This window comes from Mauremys reevesii, linkage group 13 (genome assembly GCF_016161935.1).
Source record: "Mauremys reevesii isolate NIE-2019 linkage group 13, ASM1616193v1, whole genome shotgun sequence".
In the NCBI taxonomy this organism is placed as follows: domain Eukaryota; kingdom Metazoa; phylum Chordata; order Testudines; family Geoemydidae; genus Mauremys; species Mauremys reevesii.
The window spans coordinates 39786228-39801451 of record NC_052635.1 but is presented as its reverse complement, the minus strand read 5'-3'; the positions used below and the strand labels follow the sequence as shown (position 1 = coordinate 39801451).

The 15224-nt window shown below is 42.9% G+C and overlaps 1 protein-coding gene and 1 long non-coding RNA gene across 26 annotated transcripts in view; one reads left to right on the top strand and one right to left on the bottom strand.

The window, feature by feature from the left end:
• PHACTR3 (phosphatase and actin regulator 3) overlaps positions 1-15224 on the bottom strand; it is a 150597-nt gene that overhangs the window by 59738 nt on the left and 75635 nt on the right. For all 23 annotated transcript variants that reach the window (XM_039499296.1, XM_039499300.1, XM_039499294.1 and 20 more), the window contains 2 exons: positions 7474-7635; positions 4262-4339 (listed from right to left, as the gene is read on the bottom strand). In XM_039499296.1, coding sequence (XP_039355230.1) covers positions 4262-4339; positions 7474-7635 — 240 coding nt within the window. The remainder of the gene's footprint in view (positions 1-4261; positions 4340-7473; positions 7636-15224) is intronic.
• Positions 1-15224, top strand: part of LOC120381178 — a 70973-nt gene that overhangs the window by 46224 nt on the left and 9525 nt on the right. For 2 of the 3 annotated variants that reach the window (XR_005587962.1, XR_005587961.1), the window contains exons 2-3: positions 4214-4430; positions 5252-5562. This is a non-coding gene — a long non-coding RNA (uncharacterized LOC120381178). Of the gene's footprint in view, positions 1-4213; positions 4431-5251; positions 6179-15224 lie in introns of those variants that run through there. The other variant, XR_005587960.1, reaches the window with a different exon arrangement.

Sequence of the window (15224 nt, the reverse complement as noted above, 5' to 3'; positions counted from 1 at the left end):
CCCTGATCCTCTCTCAGCAATTACCGGCTCAACACCACCATTGCAAAATCAAGCAATTACTTCCAGCTTGAGCCAGCTCTCTCCAATGATGTGTGTGTACACTGTCCACCTCTGACCAGATAACTTATATTTCTCAGTCCTAGACGCTCCTCATTAGAAGTTCATGACAAGGCTGTCTTCTCCTTTGTAATGATTTCATTGCAAGTTCCTTAAACATTGATTTAAAGGAGTTCACAGACCACTTTTTATTTTTTAATATGGAGACCATTTGCAGAGTATCAGAAGTCAGCCTACAAATGCTGCAGAGCTAATGCAATATTTTATAGGCTGAGCTCATCCAATCTGCCTCATAATCCCGTTTGGTGAAAAGTTACTGTTTCTTAAAATAGCCCCTGCAGTAGCACAGTTGCTATGATACAAGGAAAGGGGGGAAAAAAAGTTCATTGCCTATGTTTCAGCTGATCGTGAAGCCAGCCTATACATAATCACTGGCATATTAACAGCTGTCTGCACTATTTGTAAGACAGAGCTTTTCTTCCAGTGCTGTAAAACATTTTACATTTGATCAAATCTACACTTCGCAGCTAAAAGGGGAAAAACTCCATAAATGTTTCCCAGGGGCAGAATGGGGAGCTCTGCTTTGTAAATGCTCTGTGTTCTCCAAGAGATAGCTGCTGCTTTGGCAAGCCACCAAAGGCTGCACCACAACAATAAAGATACCGAGACAGCATGTTAGCTCCTTTAAATCATTGCCTAAGAAAACTGTAATGACTCATGAAATAAGCAGAAGCCAGCCCTGTCGATGACCTTCTAATGAGGAGTGTCTAGGACTGAGAACTATGAGGTCCCTGGTCAGAGGTGGACCTCACATCCTCAGAGCACTGTCGAGATGTGGCCGGAGCTGGAAGGAAGTGCATTGATTTGCAGGGGTGATATTGACTCCATAGATTTTGGCGCGAGGATGGGGGAAGAAGGTAACTTTATACCCACGGGTGAGGAAAACACAAGAGAATCTACACCACCAGAACACCATGGAAAGTGATCTCGGGAAGAAGCAATGCTCTTCCATGCTGGAGTAATCAGCCCACTACCGTGCAATGCAGTCAAGGAACAAACCTTATCATTAACTTGCTCCTGCCACTGTAGAAGCCCTGGGGAGCACATGCACCCCCCAGGAATGAAGGAAAGCCTCAGAAGTGGCACAGGTCAGGCAGAGTTAACAGGAGGCAGCAACCCATGGTTAATGAAAGCTGCTGCATCATTTCCAGTAGAGCCCACAGGTGTCAACATGGCTACCCTGTCCCTAGGCCGTACTCAGCCACGCCGGGGAGGAAAGGGGAGTGAGGCTGCTCACATTGTGGCACCAGCCATGGGACGGGGTGAGCAGGGGTTTCTTGCTGGCTGTTCCCCTCTAAGCATAAGTGGGCCCAGGACTGCCCGGGGGGACAAGTGGGGAAATTTGCCTCTGGCCCCACAGGGGCCCCACAAGAATATAGTATTGCAACTTTTTTTTATGGAAGGGGCCCCCAAAATTGCTTTGCCCCAGGCCCCCTGAATCCTCTGGGCAGCCCTGAGTGGGCCTTGGCTGTGCCCAGAAGTAGGAGGAAAGTAAACCGCCCTTTGAGAAGGCGGGTGGTAACTTACCACCCATCCGCAAAGCGAGGCAGGCACAGGAGAGGAACTGCTCTGATGATAGTTCCTCCCTGGGCTGCTCTTGAGTTGAAGCAGCTCCTGCTCCGGACCTTACCCAGAGCTGGGCCGAACGGCCCTGCAAGGGATGCTGCACGGTTTCTGCAGCCTGGTGTAGTGCGGTATGTGAGTTAACAGAGGGGCACGCCGTGCCGGTGGAGTGTGTCGCTGCTGCTGGAAAGATGTGAGGGCAGGTTAGCAGGTTTCTCAGACTTGATCTCTGTCTCTCATTGTTTGGCTTACTTTACTGATCTGAGCAGGTACCGGGGTGGGGTGGTAGGCACATAAATACCTTTGTGAATCCCTCCCCGGATGTTCAGCATGAGAGCAGAGTCCCAAAGAAAAAACCCAGGACTTAGAGATTTACTGTGGTGTGCTTAGCACAATGCTGCTGCTCTAACAATTGCAGTTTATTGCAGTGAGTGTCCATTAAAACAAGGATTGACTGAAAAGATTAGAATGCAACTGTCACAGCATTATTGTAGCTGAGTAGGCTTCTCATCAGTTATTAAAAGAGATTCTGGGCAATTTTTAACAGCAGTTAATAAACTGCATATGTTAATAAAGCCATAAAATAGCCTCTGAGATTCAAAACATCCATTGTGTTGGAAGGAAATAACATGGAGCATATTATATTGTCCTTTGGTTGCCCATAACTCTCACTCTCCCGTCTAGACAGTTGTGTGGCATTGTAAATTTGCCTGATGGTTTTATAGGCTTCATGTAACTGTAACAAAGAGAAATTAAAAAAAAAAGGGGGGTGGAGGGAGAGAGTGTGTGTGTGAAGGGAAATACCCAGCCAGTCCATTTCCAATTGACCTTTAAAAACCCCATTCCTGTTTAATAAACTAGGCTTATCTGCTTTTTGCTAAAATTATTTTAATACATAGCCCCCATTGAACCAGGTCTCAGTGACAAGTGAAAAGCTGATCCAATCCTACTGCTATTGACTTTGATGTGCTCTATACCACTTGTCTGTACTGCTCTCTTAAAAACCCATAACTTCCCGTGTCTTCAGATTCAGAGATCACTGAAAACTATGGAGACAAGACCTGAGAAGTCTACTAGATATACATACACACGTACGTGTGTGTGTCTACACACATACATATACACACCCCTAGTAGATTTCTCAGGGCTTGGCTATGCGGTGGGCTAATGCGCTGCACAGGTGTAATTTTGAAAGTGCTCTAACGTGTTGCACATAAAGTGCATCAGCAGGATTTACACTGACAAATTAAACAAACTATTTGAAAGTGCTCAGTACTACCTGAAAGTGCACTAGGGAACCTTCTGTGGAGTCTACATGGAACAATTAATGTGCAATATGTTAGTGTGCTTTAGAAATCAGAGCCCCATAAAGCACGTTACCCCACCATGTAGAGAAGCCCTCAGACTTAGATTTACCTATCTAGTAGTACCAATGTGCTACCAGACCAAATATTGGTCTAGAATTAAAAGCAAAAGAGTTCAGTGAAAATTTCCTCAAATTTAACAGCCAAAATTATGAAAAAACTTCTATTTTAAAGTAAGTTGGCCATGTAGGTTTATAGCTTGTACTTAAGCATCATACATATAGCTTTTCTGCAGTTATGACAGGTTTCTCTGTTTAAAATGCTCACTTTCTGTTCAGTTACTCTCCATCACAGCCTCATCAAGTGTCATTATGAGAGTTATTTATAGATTTGGAATTTTGTTTTAAACGAGGCAATATAATTATTGCTCCTATTAGTTTCAATAAAATATTCCACCTCTCCAATTGGACTGACTCAGCTGGCCCCTCTTCCTTCATAACACCATCTGTTACAAAGTTCTCAGCCTCAAGGGGGAAAGGCTTTCTTTTTAAGCTATCTTTAGAAAAAAAAATGGCTGTTAGAAGTGATGCTGGGAACACACCAAACCTGGTAGAATGCTAAACTCTCTCAGGAACAGGTCTTTTGTTCATTTAGAAGCATCTGTTTGGGGGTCTTAGACGAGTAACATACAGAATCACAAACCTTCCTGCATATGTATGGCAAGTTATCATCTTGCATTTACTCATTGCTTCACACTGGTTTTGTATTCAGGTAAGCTTGTAAAAATAACAGTACTCGATGCCTCACTCTTCTGTAGGAATGAAGAACTCGTATAATTAGAATACACCTTGTACTAAACTTGGTTTACCAGAAAGACAGCAGAAAATATGGATTAATCTCACTCTGAGATCTGAATTCATTGGATTGTACTTGCTAGCTTCATTACTGAATAGTTCTATATAGCTGAATTCATATTCATATAAGCTTTACTGAGTTTCTTGGCAATCTGAGTAGAAGGGCTTATGGCAATTGCACAAAACATGGTTGAATTCATGTCTTGTGTAAACCCCTGACAGTGGAATGGCACCCAAGATAGAGTTACACCATAAACCACACTGGATATGTTGAGTGACACCAGGTCTGAAAGTGATCCAATGACTGTTCAAACTGGTCACTGTTTTTTTTCTGACTGTGGGTTCTTATCATTTCTTGCCATCACATGTTTCCAGCCCTCATGTAAAGGACAAGAATAAAAAATGAAGACGGGGTTTACTTGCCTTGTTCCATCATCTCCAGAAGACCTTTCTTAATGAGTTCATCCCGACCTGGCCTTGCAGTAATCTTCTTCTCTAACACTGCAGAAAGTGATGGCATAACATAGAAAATCAGAGCAAACAATGGATGGAAGTAGACACATGAGACAACTCAATATGAAAGCTGCAACAGGTGGGTGCTCTCTAGTCCCACATGCAGTGAGCTGACCAGAAGTGGACTACACAGTTGGAGTTTTAGAGGGCAAGTGTGGTTTGTGACCAGCTGGCCAGTTCAGTGTGTTTTCATTGCTAGAGCACTGGTAGTATTGCTAGCCAAGGTGCAGGATGCTGAAAAGATCAAAGCTTCCAAAAGGGGTTTGAACAATCATGTTCATATGCAGATCCAAAGTCCAAGGGTGTTGCAGACCAGGTCTTTGATTGGACCCATTACACATAGGTGCCAGCGGTCTGGTTTTCAGTCTAAACTTTCCCCAAATTTGGGAGATGTTCAGGTCCTGGTTTGGGTTCAGACCTCCTTGTACAAAGCAGTAGGGAAAAAAAGTTAATGTGTGTGACTGATTTGCAGGGGCAAGACAATGAAACCATCCCTACCAAGCTTTCTTGCCCACTAACCAATGTGCGCCTCTCTTGAAGCATGTAATTTGTATTATTTGTTGACTATATTATCGCACCTGACTGATCTTCATCCACAAAGCCGAGGCCTATATGTGCCCTCCTTGCTTAGGAATTTGTCTAGTAAATCACCAGCTAATTCCATTCACAGAATGAAAAAAGGGGGTTTCCAATCTCTCTTGCTGTTTCCTATATCTCTAACTACCTTCCATTCTGTGAATCAGCCCCTTCTATGTAGCAGAGCAATTTGCCAAGTTTAAGAGAGGAGTGAATCTGATTTAACTCAGTATTTCCTTTTCTAGATTTATCAAACCACCAGAGAAATGCAGCTGCATGGTGTTGAGAATGGTGGCAATAACACTGTGTCCTCTCTCCTGATAGCACTTCAGCTTCCATGGTCAGGGGCAAGTCCTGCACTCATCCTCTTCGGCAGAAGAAGTAGAGTCCTCATGCAATGGAATTGGAATGGTTCTGCTCTGCACAGTGTGTGAAGAGGGATGCTTGGAGCCCACACAGGAAGTGTGCAACATTTCACACCAGGGTTTCATGCTCCCGAGTCCCCAGAGAAGAGGCTCCCTCTGTCTTAGAGTAAAAAGGTATTTCAGGGGATGAGTGAAAGGCTGGAAAACGGATTCAAGGCTAACAAGATGCAGCAGTCATTCCTACCAAGGCGCAGGGATGCACAACATGTGGTAGGTATTATTCTCTCGATGATGCAGTAGCAAGTGTGGAGCAGCCTTGCAGAGCGTGTTCCTTCTCACATGATCCGCACAGAGCACCCATGTGCCCAGCCAGTTTGCATCAGCCCATGCACAGGTACAAGGAGTCGCTCCTTAGAATCTCAGGAAAAGACAAGTGACTCTTGTTTCTGAGTGCTGTACTCTGGGGGTGTCTTCAGAGATTCGAGAGAGCAGACACTCTCCCTCACACCATGGTCTGCTGGGCATATCTTTAACACAGTGGCTGACACTTTCAGGAAGGAATGTTTACGTTCTGTAGAGTGTTCTGGTTAAGAGTCCAGCCCTACCAGTCAGAGTAGCTCCCTCTTGTCGTTTTCCATAATGTCAGTGTGACCCCCCCTCCCACTCCCCAGAAAGGCAGAACAAAACATGGAGTCGTGTTTCTAGCAACTGTTCTCATGCACAGAAAGTCCCTGAGGAGTGAAATAATGACTGCAAACTTCATTTAAGTTTGCATGTTACAGAGAAGACACCCAGTAGTTGTTTGACTGCCACTGAACTTACTGAATTAGTTATATCAAGAATTGTTAGGATTCATTTCTATGCCCTGTTGGTAATAAACTAAAGGTGTCTGGGTCAAAAGATGATCTTGGTGTTTTGCTTTGGCTGAAACAGGAAACCTGTGTTTTCTCTTTCTGATCATAACATTCATTTTCCATTATATCGGTCACTGGTGACTAATACAGTTGAATAATATATGCTATGTTTAGAGTTCCTGATAAATTCCCTGCCCAAAACCAAGAATTTAAAAATAAGTTTAAATACAATATACATGTACAAAAATCCATATTTAGAAAATTGAAAAAATCATCACCAGCAACCAGAAACCTCAATTATGTGGTTTATGGCTACCATTTAGATGCAAAGCTTTGGCAGATATCGCTAAGCTATAGGAAGTAGAGCTGGTCATATACTATTACTCATATTTAATGCATTTTAATATTTATGTTAAGTAATTTATCTGAGTAATCCATTTTTCTCAGTGTTTAACCTAGTGTTCTTGTTTTTGTTATTGAATTCTGAATGCAAGGGGCCAGATTAGTACCACAATATAGCCACAGAGCTGTCGCAGTGTAGGCTTCCTCACGCTGTCCCTCTGATGTGCATTGACCCTGAGCTGGAGAATCTATCTCTTGGAAGTACTTGAGCTCATGTTAGTCCATCACCTCTCTGCTAAGTGCCAACACAGGGATCAGTTATGAAGTTGTGGACCTGGATTGATTACCATTGACTTATTTCACAAAGGCCACGAAGAGCCCAGCACCTGGTAATTACTTTGAGATGCATCTGATGAGGGGCTAATTTCAAGTACTCATGGAAGGTTCTCTTAGCTTTTCTGGGGATTTTAGGTAGATTGGAAGGAATAGTAATGAAATCCCTTCTGCACTTGGCTTTACCAGAAAGGCCAAAATTAGGTGCTACTGAAAATGAGTGAGGATATCTAACTCCACGAGTGGTCCTCTGACTTCAATGGCACTATTCATATCTAAGGTACTATTCAACGTAAGGTATCACAGTCCGGCCTTTAAATTAGCAGCCCCTGCTAATGCTGCGGCATCTTCGTCCCTTACAAAGATCAGTGAAGGGCAGAAGCAGGGAGGTGAGACGGTGGAGAGCCTGATAAATCAAGTTTTGGATTTTGCTCTTTTCGGACTGGATTGGTAGAAATCTCGTGATCAAGAGGCCAAATCCTAATGGTTCCTTCTGACCTTAAAATGTAAGAATCTGGCCTGTCATAGATTCAGACACTTCCATTTAGAAACAGCTTATCAATAACCTGCCCTAATTCAGCAAACTCTGCTCATTTTTCTTCACAGGATGGACTTTGCCTTGCACTGAATCAAGCTGTTGCTCTTCCCATACCTGCTGATGTTTGCTTTAGTTTCTCGTTTTTCTTTTTCCTCCACTTCCATGGTTTGAAGATCCTGCCCAGTGTTGCCAGCTTGCTGTTCCTTCTCACAGGCGGAGTTCTAATCCCTGAGACCAGATATTCAGAATGCATTGCAGGGGACTGCTCCATCTCATCTGAGAGGCAAAAACAGAATAAAGCTGCTGGTTAAAAGAAAATAAGACCAAGTGTTTCAGAAGAGGCTTAGTAAGGCAGGGGGAGGTATTCCAGCTAAAAGAGCATTTGGTTTAGTCACCAAGCAATGTAGTGCAAGACAGGGAAATGAAATCATTGGAGTCCTTAAAGTAGGGGCACCAGATCCACAGATGCTGAGCAGGGTATGTGCCAGCATAGCTTTTTGTACTGCAGTGGGGACCTTTCTTGGCTTTGTATCTTACCCATCACCACTGACTCCAAGCACCTGGTATCTGAGTGACTCTCTTGAGGCCCCCTTCAAGGAGTCCATCGGGGGCTAGTTCCATGGAGTTTATGAGCTCCGGTGGAGGAGATGTACTGAATTTGTGCATCCCCAGTCTGCCCTGCCCATGCTCCCATCCTGGCCAGGGATGCTCACTTTTTGGTGTGATTCCCTACAGCCCTCCCACCTGCCCAAGGGAGGTGATGGCCTCGTAACTCCCCTTCCCTCCACAATAGACTATCTCATGCTTCCTCAATGAGAGCATCCTCTGCCAGGGTCTTACTCCAACAAAGACACCTGTGTGAGAGAGGGGGAGGCTGTCGCTTTAAATGTTATGTTGGACTTGGGAGCTCACTTTCTTCCTTGGCCTATGAAGGGATCAAACTGGAAGTGAAGTGAAAGGAAGGAGCCTCGTGCTAGCAAACCACAAGAATTGTTAGTCACAGGCTGAGTTGGTGAGTAAGGATGGCCCAAGGGGTGGGACACTACCCTGTAACACACGAGACCGAGATTCAGTTTCCTGCTCTGTCACGTTTCCCGTGTGAGATTGGGCAAGTCACTTTCTCTCTGTGCTTGTTACCCCTGCAGATGATAGCATTTCTCCAGCTCACACGGGGGATTGTGTGAATAAGTGCTCAAATGCTGGTGTAATGAGGGCCACATAAGTACCCGAGGTTGGTAGACCGTAATAATAAGTGTTTATTATTATTATTGTTAGTGCTGCAACAACACCTAACACTTGCACAGCTGTTTCCAGCTTTAAAGTGGTTTATAAAAACTGATTAATTTACACCACGCCTGTTTGGTAGGTGAGTGTTAGTTCCAGTCTACCAGTGCGGAAATCGAGGCACGGAAAGGTTAAAAGAGACATTTTTACAAGTGACTGCTGATTTTTGGGTGCCCAACATGAGACACCTTGGAACTGACTTTCAGAGGTGCTGAGCAACTGCAGCTCCTAATGACTTCAGCAGACACGCTGGATACGCAGCACTTTTGTGTGAATCAGGCTCACGTGGTCTCAAGTTAAGCACCTAAAACCATTGGCCATTTTGGAATATTTAGGTCTAAGAGGCGGCTTGCTGAAAGTCAGAGAGGAAGTTCGTGACAGAGCTAGGATGAGCTCCCAGGAGGGGACTTCCTGGTTCCCAATTCTGTGCTGAAACCACAGGGAGGGACTGTCTTTGTGCAGTGCCTAGCACAATGGGGTGCTGGCCCATGAGCAGGGCTCCTAGGTGCTATGCTAATGCAAACCAATAATAATAGTAATAATCAATTAATAAGAAAATTCTCCTGAAAATGAACTGTCCTCACATAACTACTATAGAACACATCTGTTTGTATGAACTGGCTCAGATTTTTACATATGAGGATAGATTGTTTGGCATGTAGTACTTAAGAAAACCGCCAACAGCTATTACACTGATACGTTCCTTAAGGAAATTGGGGGAGATGGGAAAATTCTAAGCCATTTCATCCAGCAAAACCACAAGAGCACGCAGATAATGCTTCAGGTGGGCAACTGGTTCAGACATTTTCAATATTTTGTCTTCACATGACTGTTTGTTTTGTTTATAGCCAAGCTTCGCATGGAACAATAAAGATGGAATAATGACAGGCTTCTGCCAGCCATTACCATGAAAGATGATAGCACAGCTCCATAAACAAGGATATTGATGACATTGTTGAGATGTGCATTTGGACACCAATATACTAATTCCCAAGAGTGATGCTTTTATCCGTCACACAGCCATGTCATGAGAGTGCAAATTATAAGATGATTTGCATATCTTTTTCAACAATCATTTGCAATTTAAATGACAGTGTGGAGCAATGAGTATTTGAACATTTCTGAGCCATTGGTCTCTGGAATAATAAAATGACAATTTGCTTTGTGACTAGTGGAGAAGAAAACTAAATATGGTATTTTAATGGCTTTTAAAAAAAGTTGACAGGGTGCAAATACATAAATCTCAGTGTAAAGGTGGGGATTTCCAAGAAAACAGGAAATAATTTTGAAAAAAATATTCAACACAGAGGGGGGAAGAACTCATTCTTATTTTTCATTTAATTTTGAAAATATTGGTATTAAATATTGATATTGCCAATGAACTTTAAACAGAAAAGTTAAATACTTTGTCACATTAGTTAGCAGAACTAATGGATGTAAAAACACTTTTTCTTCTGTGTCGTATAAGCACATGAAATAAAGAAACAGTTAAAACGCTCAAAACTTGCTACATGAGTATGGGCACAATTTGTTCACCTGTCATTAAGGGAGGTTGAGGAGATCGAGTGCTAATTTCACTATTTGACCAAAAAGACTCAGTTTGTGATTCATCTTGTAACTCAGGAGTCATGTTCTTTGAGCATGATCAGTGCCACCTGAAACATAGTTACATCACAGAGTGAAAATGTAATGGCAGGTAAAATCAGGAGAAAAGAAAAAATTTAAAAGCTACTTGATGGAAGCTTTCTCATCTTCCTCAGTGTTAAATGGGTTTTCCGGTTTACCACTGCACTGAATGAACACCCTTATTCATCCAGCAGATCAGAAGCAAATGAAATGTTTCTAATAAATAACTGGATTTTTCTCTGTTCCACTATGGAATGTCCCACACCTTGAGATGTTAATCTCGTGTTTCCTTCTTGTTCATTGGACAAATGTGGTCTACCACTTTTGTGATCACTGGAAGACTGATGAGTCTTTGAGAAAAGAAGACTTCAACTATGTTAAGTGCTGTTACAAAGAGGATAATGATCAATTGTTCTCCATGTTCACTGAGTGTAATTGGCTTAATGTGCAACAAGAGAGACTTGGTTAGATATAGTCGGAAAGTTTTTCCTAATAAGGAGTTAAAGACGGGAATGCCTTGCCAAAGGAGGTGTTGGAATCCCTATCACTGGAGGTTTTTAAGAACAGATTGGTCAAACAGCCCCACTAGCATGGGTGGAAGCTCAGACTAGCTGCTTAGCTACGTACCCGCTGCCCATGCTACCCTGACTACACTGCTATTTTTAGCATGTTAGCTGGAGCAGAGCTTGCGCAGGTATGTGTATGTGAGCTGGGAATCACACACACACACCCCGCCCAAATGTACATGTAGCCACAGTCCTGCTTCAGTGCGGGAAGCTGAACTAGATAACCTCTCACGGTCTCTTCCAGCCCTACATTTCTATGATTCTATAAGTCTTATGCTTTCACAAGAGCAGGAGTTTGCTCCATTGGCCTTGACTACATTTCTTTCTTTTCTATCCCACTGTGTCTCTCCAGAGTCTTCCTACTGGCCATATATCAGTTGTGGAGTTTATATTTTGTAAAGCATTTTGTGACTGTTAGGGATGAAATCTCTGGGCCTGATGAGAAACTCTTTAAGGCCAACAGCTAGACTCCATTGACTCCAAACACAATCTTTCTCCTGCATTGCATAGGACATGAGATTCGTTACCCATGAAAGGGCAAGAGAAGATGGTTACATATCTCTTATTTCATTCCTGTTGATCAGTGTCTGAAAGTGACAGGAGCAAAATGTAGATTCACATTTTTAAACTGATGACCAAACCTTTCTGCCCATGGCACATGTGTGAATCATTCCTTGATGCATGGAGCATTTGAGAAAAGAGTATGTTCGCCTTGTGTTCAGAAGCATAATGTATACTGACCTTTGACAGAAAGGATTTAGTGTACTTAGATTTCTGGAAAGCCTTTGACAAGTCCCTCACTAAAGGCTTTTCAGCAAAGTAAGCTGTTATGGGATAAGAGGGGAGGTCCTCTCATGGACTGGTAACTGGTTAAAAGATAGGAAACAGAGGGTAGGAATAAATGGTCAATTTTCAGAATGGAGAGCGGTAAATAGTGGTGTCTCCCAGGTGTCTGTACTGGGCCCAGTCCTATTCAACATATTTATAAATGATCTGGAAAAGGGGGTAACCAGTGAGGTGGCAAAATATGCAGATGATACAAAACTACTCAAGATAGTTAAGTCCCAGGCAGACTGCAAAGAGCTACAAAAGGATCTCTCAAAACTGGGTGACTGGGCAACAAAATGGCAGATGAAATTCAATGTTGATAAATGCAAAGTAATGCACATTGGAAAACATAATTCCAACTATACATATAAAATGATGGGGTCTAAATTAGCTGTTACCACTCAAGAAAGAGATCTTGGAGTCATTGTGGATAGTTCTCTGAAAACATCCACCCAATGTGCAGCGGCAGTCAAAAAAGCGAATAGAATGTTGTGAATCATTAAGAAAGGGATAGATAATAAGACAGAAAATATCATATTGCCTCTATATAAATCCATGGTATGTCCACATCTTGAATACTGCGTGCAGATGTGGTCGCCCCATCTCAAATCCCATGATTTAGCTACGGATTGGTCCTGCTTTGAGCAGGGGGTTGGACTAGATGATCTCCCCCCCTCCCGCCCGAGGTCCCTTCCGACCCTGATATTCTATGAAAAAAGATCTATTGGAATTGGAAAAGGTTCAGAAAAGGGCAACAAAAATTATTAGGGGTATGGAACGGCTTCTGTAGGAAGAGAGATTAATAAGACTGGGACGTTTCAGCTTGGAAAAGAGAAGACTAAGGGGGGATATGATTGACGTTTATAAGATCATGACTGGTGTGGAGAAAGTAAATAAAGAAGTGTTATTTACTCCTCATAACACAAGAATTAGGAGTCACCAACTAAAATTAATAGGCAGCAGGTTTAAAATAAACAAAAGGAAGTATTTTTTCACACAGCGCACAGTCACCCTGTGGAACTCTATGCCAGAGGATGTTGTGAAGGCCAAGACTATAACAGCGTTCAAAAAAGAACTAGATAAATTCATGGAGGATAGGTCCATTAATGGCTATTAGCCAGAACAGGCAAGGATGCTGTCGCTAGCCTCTGTTTGCCAGAAGCTGGGAATGAGCAATAGGGGATGGATCACTTGATGATTACGTGTTCTGTTCATTCCTTCTGGGGCACGTGGCATTGGCCACTGGAAGACAGGATACTGGGCTAGATGGACCTTTGGTCTGACCCAGTAGGGGCGTTCTTATGTTGTCTAGACAAGCTAGACTTTGTGAATTTCAGTATGGAAATATATGCTGAGTGAAGACCAGGAAACAGCAATGAGGCGTAGCACCTGAGGGGAACCACATTATGGCAACCTTTTAACTGCCACCAGAATGCTGGAATCTCATGGGCTGTTTTTTCCCCAGTGATATATTTGAAAATAAGAAGTATGATGAAAATGAAACTGTGAGGCATTGCAACTTTTCCTTGTTATCGAGCCAGCAGTGATAACAGAAAAGACACACAGTGGGTCTTCTATTATGATGATTTTAAAGCTATAACAGATGCAGCAGAAAATGGCATTTAGTCCTTCCTCGTGACAGCCATTGTAATGGGAATGTGAACATTTACAAAATTAGCTCCTCTCATTCCTAAGGCTGCAAATCAGATCCTCAGTAGTGGGATGGAAGCTACTGTGAGGGTCAGGGCAATTTTCAACAAGCTATCCCGGTGCTTGCCTACACTCTTACGCATCACTGCTTGAGCAATTCCCATTGTCCTGGGAGTTTTTCAAGCATGTAAGTGGAGATTAAATGAGCCAGCTGATTTTAGAGGATGTCTTGGCAGGTTGCTGATGCCGCTGCATTTCATTCAGGATTTAGACATCACCCACATGTTTCATTGACCACCTCTATCATAACATCGCTGTAGCATCTTTGTCTGAAACCAGGAAATCAAGGCAAGCCTAGGAAATAAACCTCATCCCAAATTCGGTGCATCTCTAACAATGTTTACTTACTCCCCTGGGATCGTCTTCAAAGCCGACAGCAGAGGAGTTTACAAGGACTCTCAGAAAGGGGAACCAGTAGCTATGAGCAGTTGTGCAGTTGATAGTGTTCCTCCAAAGTTGATTGCAATATCCCTATTTACGCTTGCCCGTTACTCTTGGGCTTTTTAATTAATGGTAGCCAGAAGGAACAGTTCCAGTGTTCAGACCCCACTTACATTTCTCTAATGAAGAAGCAGGAGGTGGGTCTAGCAAGGAAGGAGAAGAGGTGTTTTATGTTTGACAAAGCGTTAAGCTTGGATGGGGTAATGAGGCATCCACTCTACAACCTTGAGGTCTCCAAAGGGTATTGAATTGAGTTAACTTGATAACTATGTCTTATTGCCTGGTTCTTAGCTTTGCACATGGGGTGAGTTTCGGTCCATTTTAGTTTTGAAGAATAATTAGAAGAAATCAGTATGCTTAGTGGGGGGAGTAAAAGCAAAGTTATTGACCATAGTTATATAGAGGGCTGCTGTCTGAAAACAGCTGGCACCGGGAAAAGCAAAGGTGCAGTGATGCGATAGAATTGAACAGCTTGGCCCACAAAAGGGCAGGAGAGGAGGACTGAAAAGCAACAGGAGCAGGAGTACAACAAACTGAGTCAGGGAAGTCTGTACTGTGAGCTTGGCTTTGCTTTGGATTGGAGGAAACTTTGATAATGCAGGGAGGGCAGAGAGTTAACTCCATTGTTTGTTTTCTTTTATGTGAAAATGTAGCAGCCCCTAGGAGGCCATTCTTGCTGACATAATTTAGAGCAGCATTGAGGCTGCTCAAAATTATGCTGGGGTTACACTGGAGCCTGCCTGTCCACCAGGAACAGGGGGTATAAATGTAGCATCTGCCTCCAGCCCCTCAGGTCCTGTACTGGGCACAGTTTAGCCAGACTCAAGATTTAGTCCTTTAAATTTAAGTTAAAACTCCCTGAAATATGGACACAGAGGAAGGCTGGAAAGGGAAGACTAATTTTAAGGCGGGTAAGACCAATCCTCCACTGCAGACTTTGGTATGTCTTCTAACTTTATTGATCTAAATATTTGTAACAAGGCACATACAGTTCTAAGGAAACTGATTTAATTGCCTAATATTTTCTGACTGTGTGCAGTTCTCAGATTTTGCACCGTCTGACTGAGAGAGGGAAAAATTTAAAATGGAACCAACGTAAGACAGATGTCCTGAAGTCATAACTATCAAGGGAATGGTCTTCCTGGCAATAAGAACCATGTGAAAGCTCTCAGAGCTCTTCACTTTTACTCAAATCATTTTTTCTTTTTTGTGGGTTGGCTATTTGGGAGATAAGAAGACTACCACACAGAATGTAAGCAGTTCCCACATGCTGCAGCGACTACTGAAGTAGCACACACACCTAAATATCAGCCAGAACTGCAGCCAGCAAGCTGCCAGGCCTTGCCAACTCTGCAACCATTTTCTGAAGCATTCAGCACATTTTTGGATCTGCAGTTAATATTTTAATTA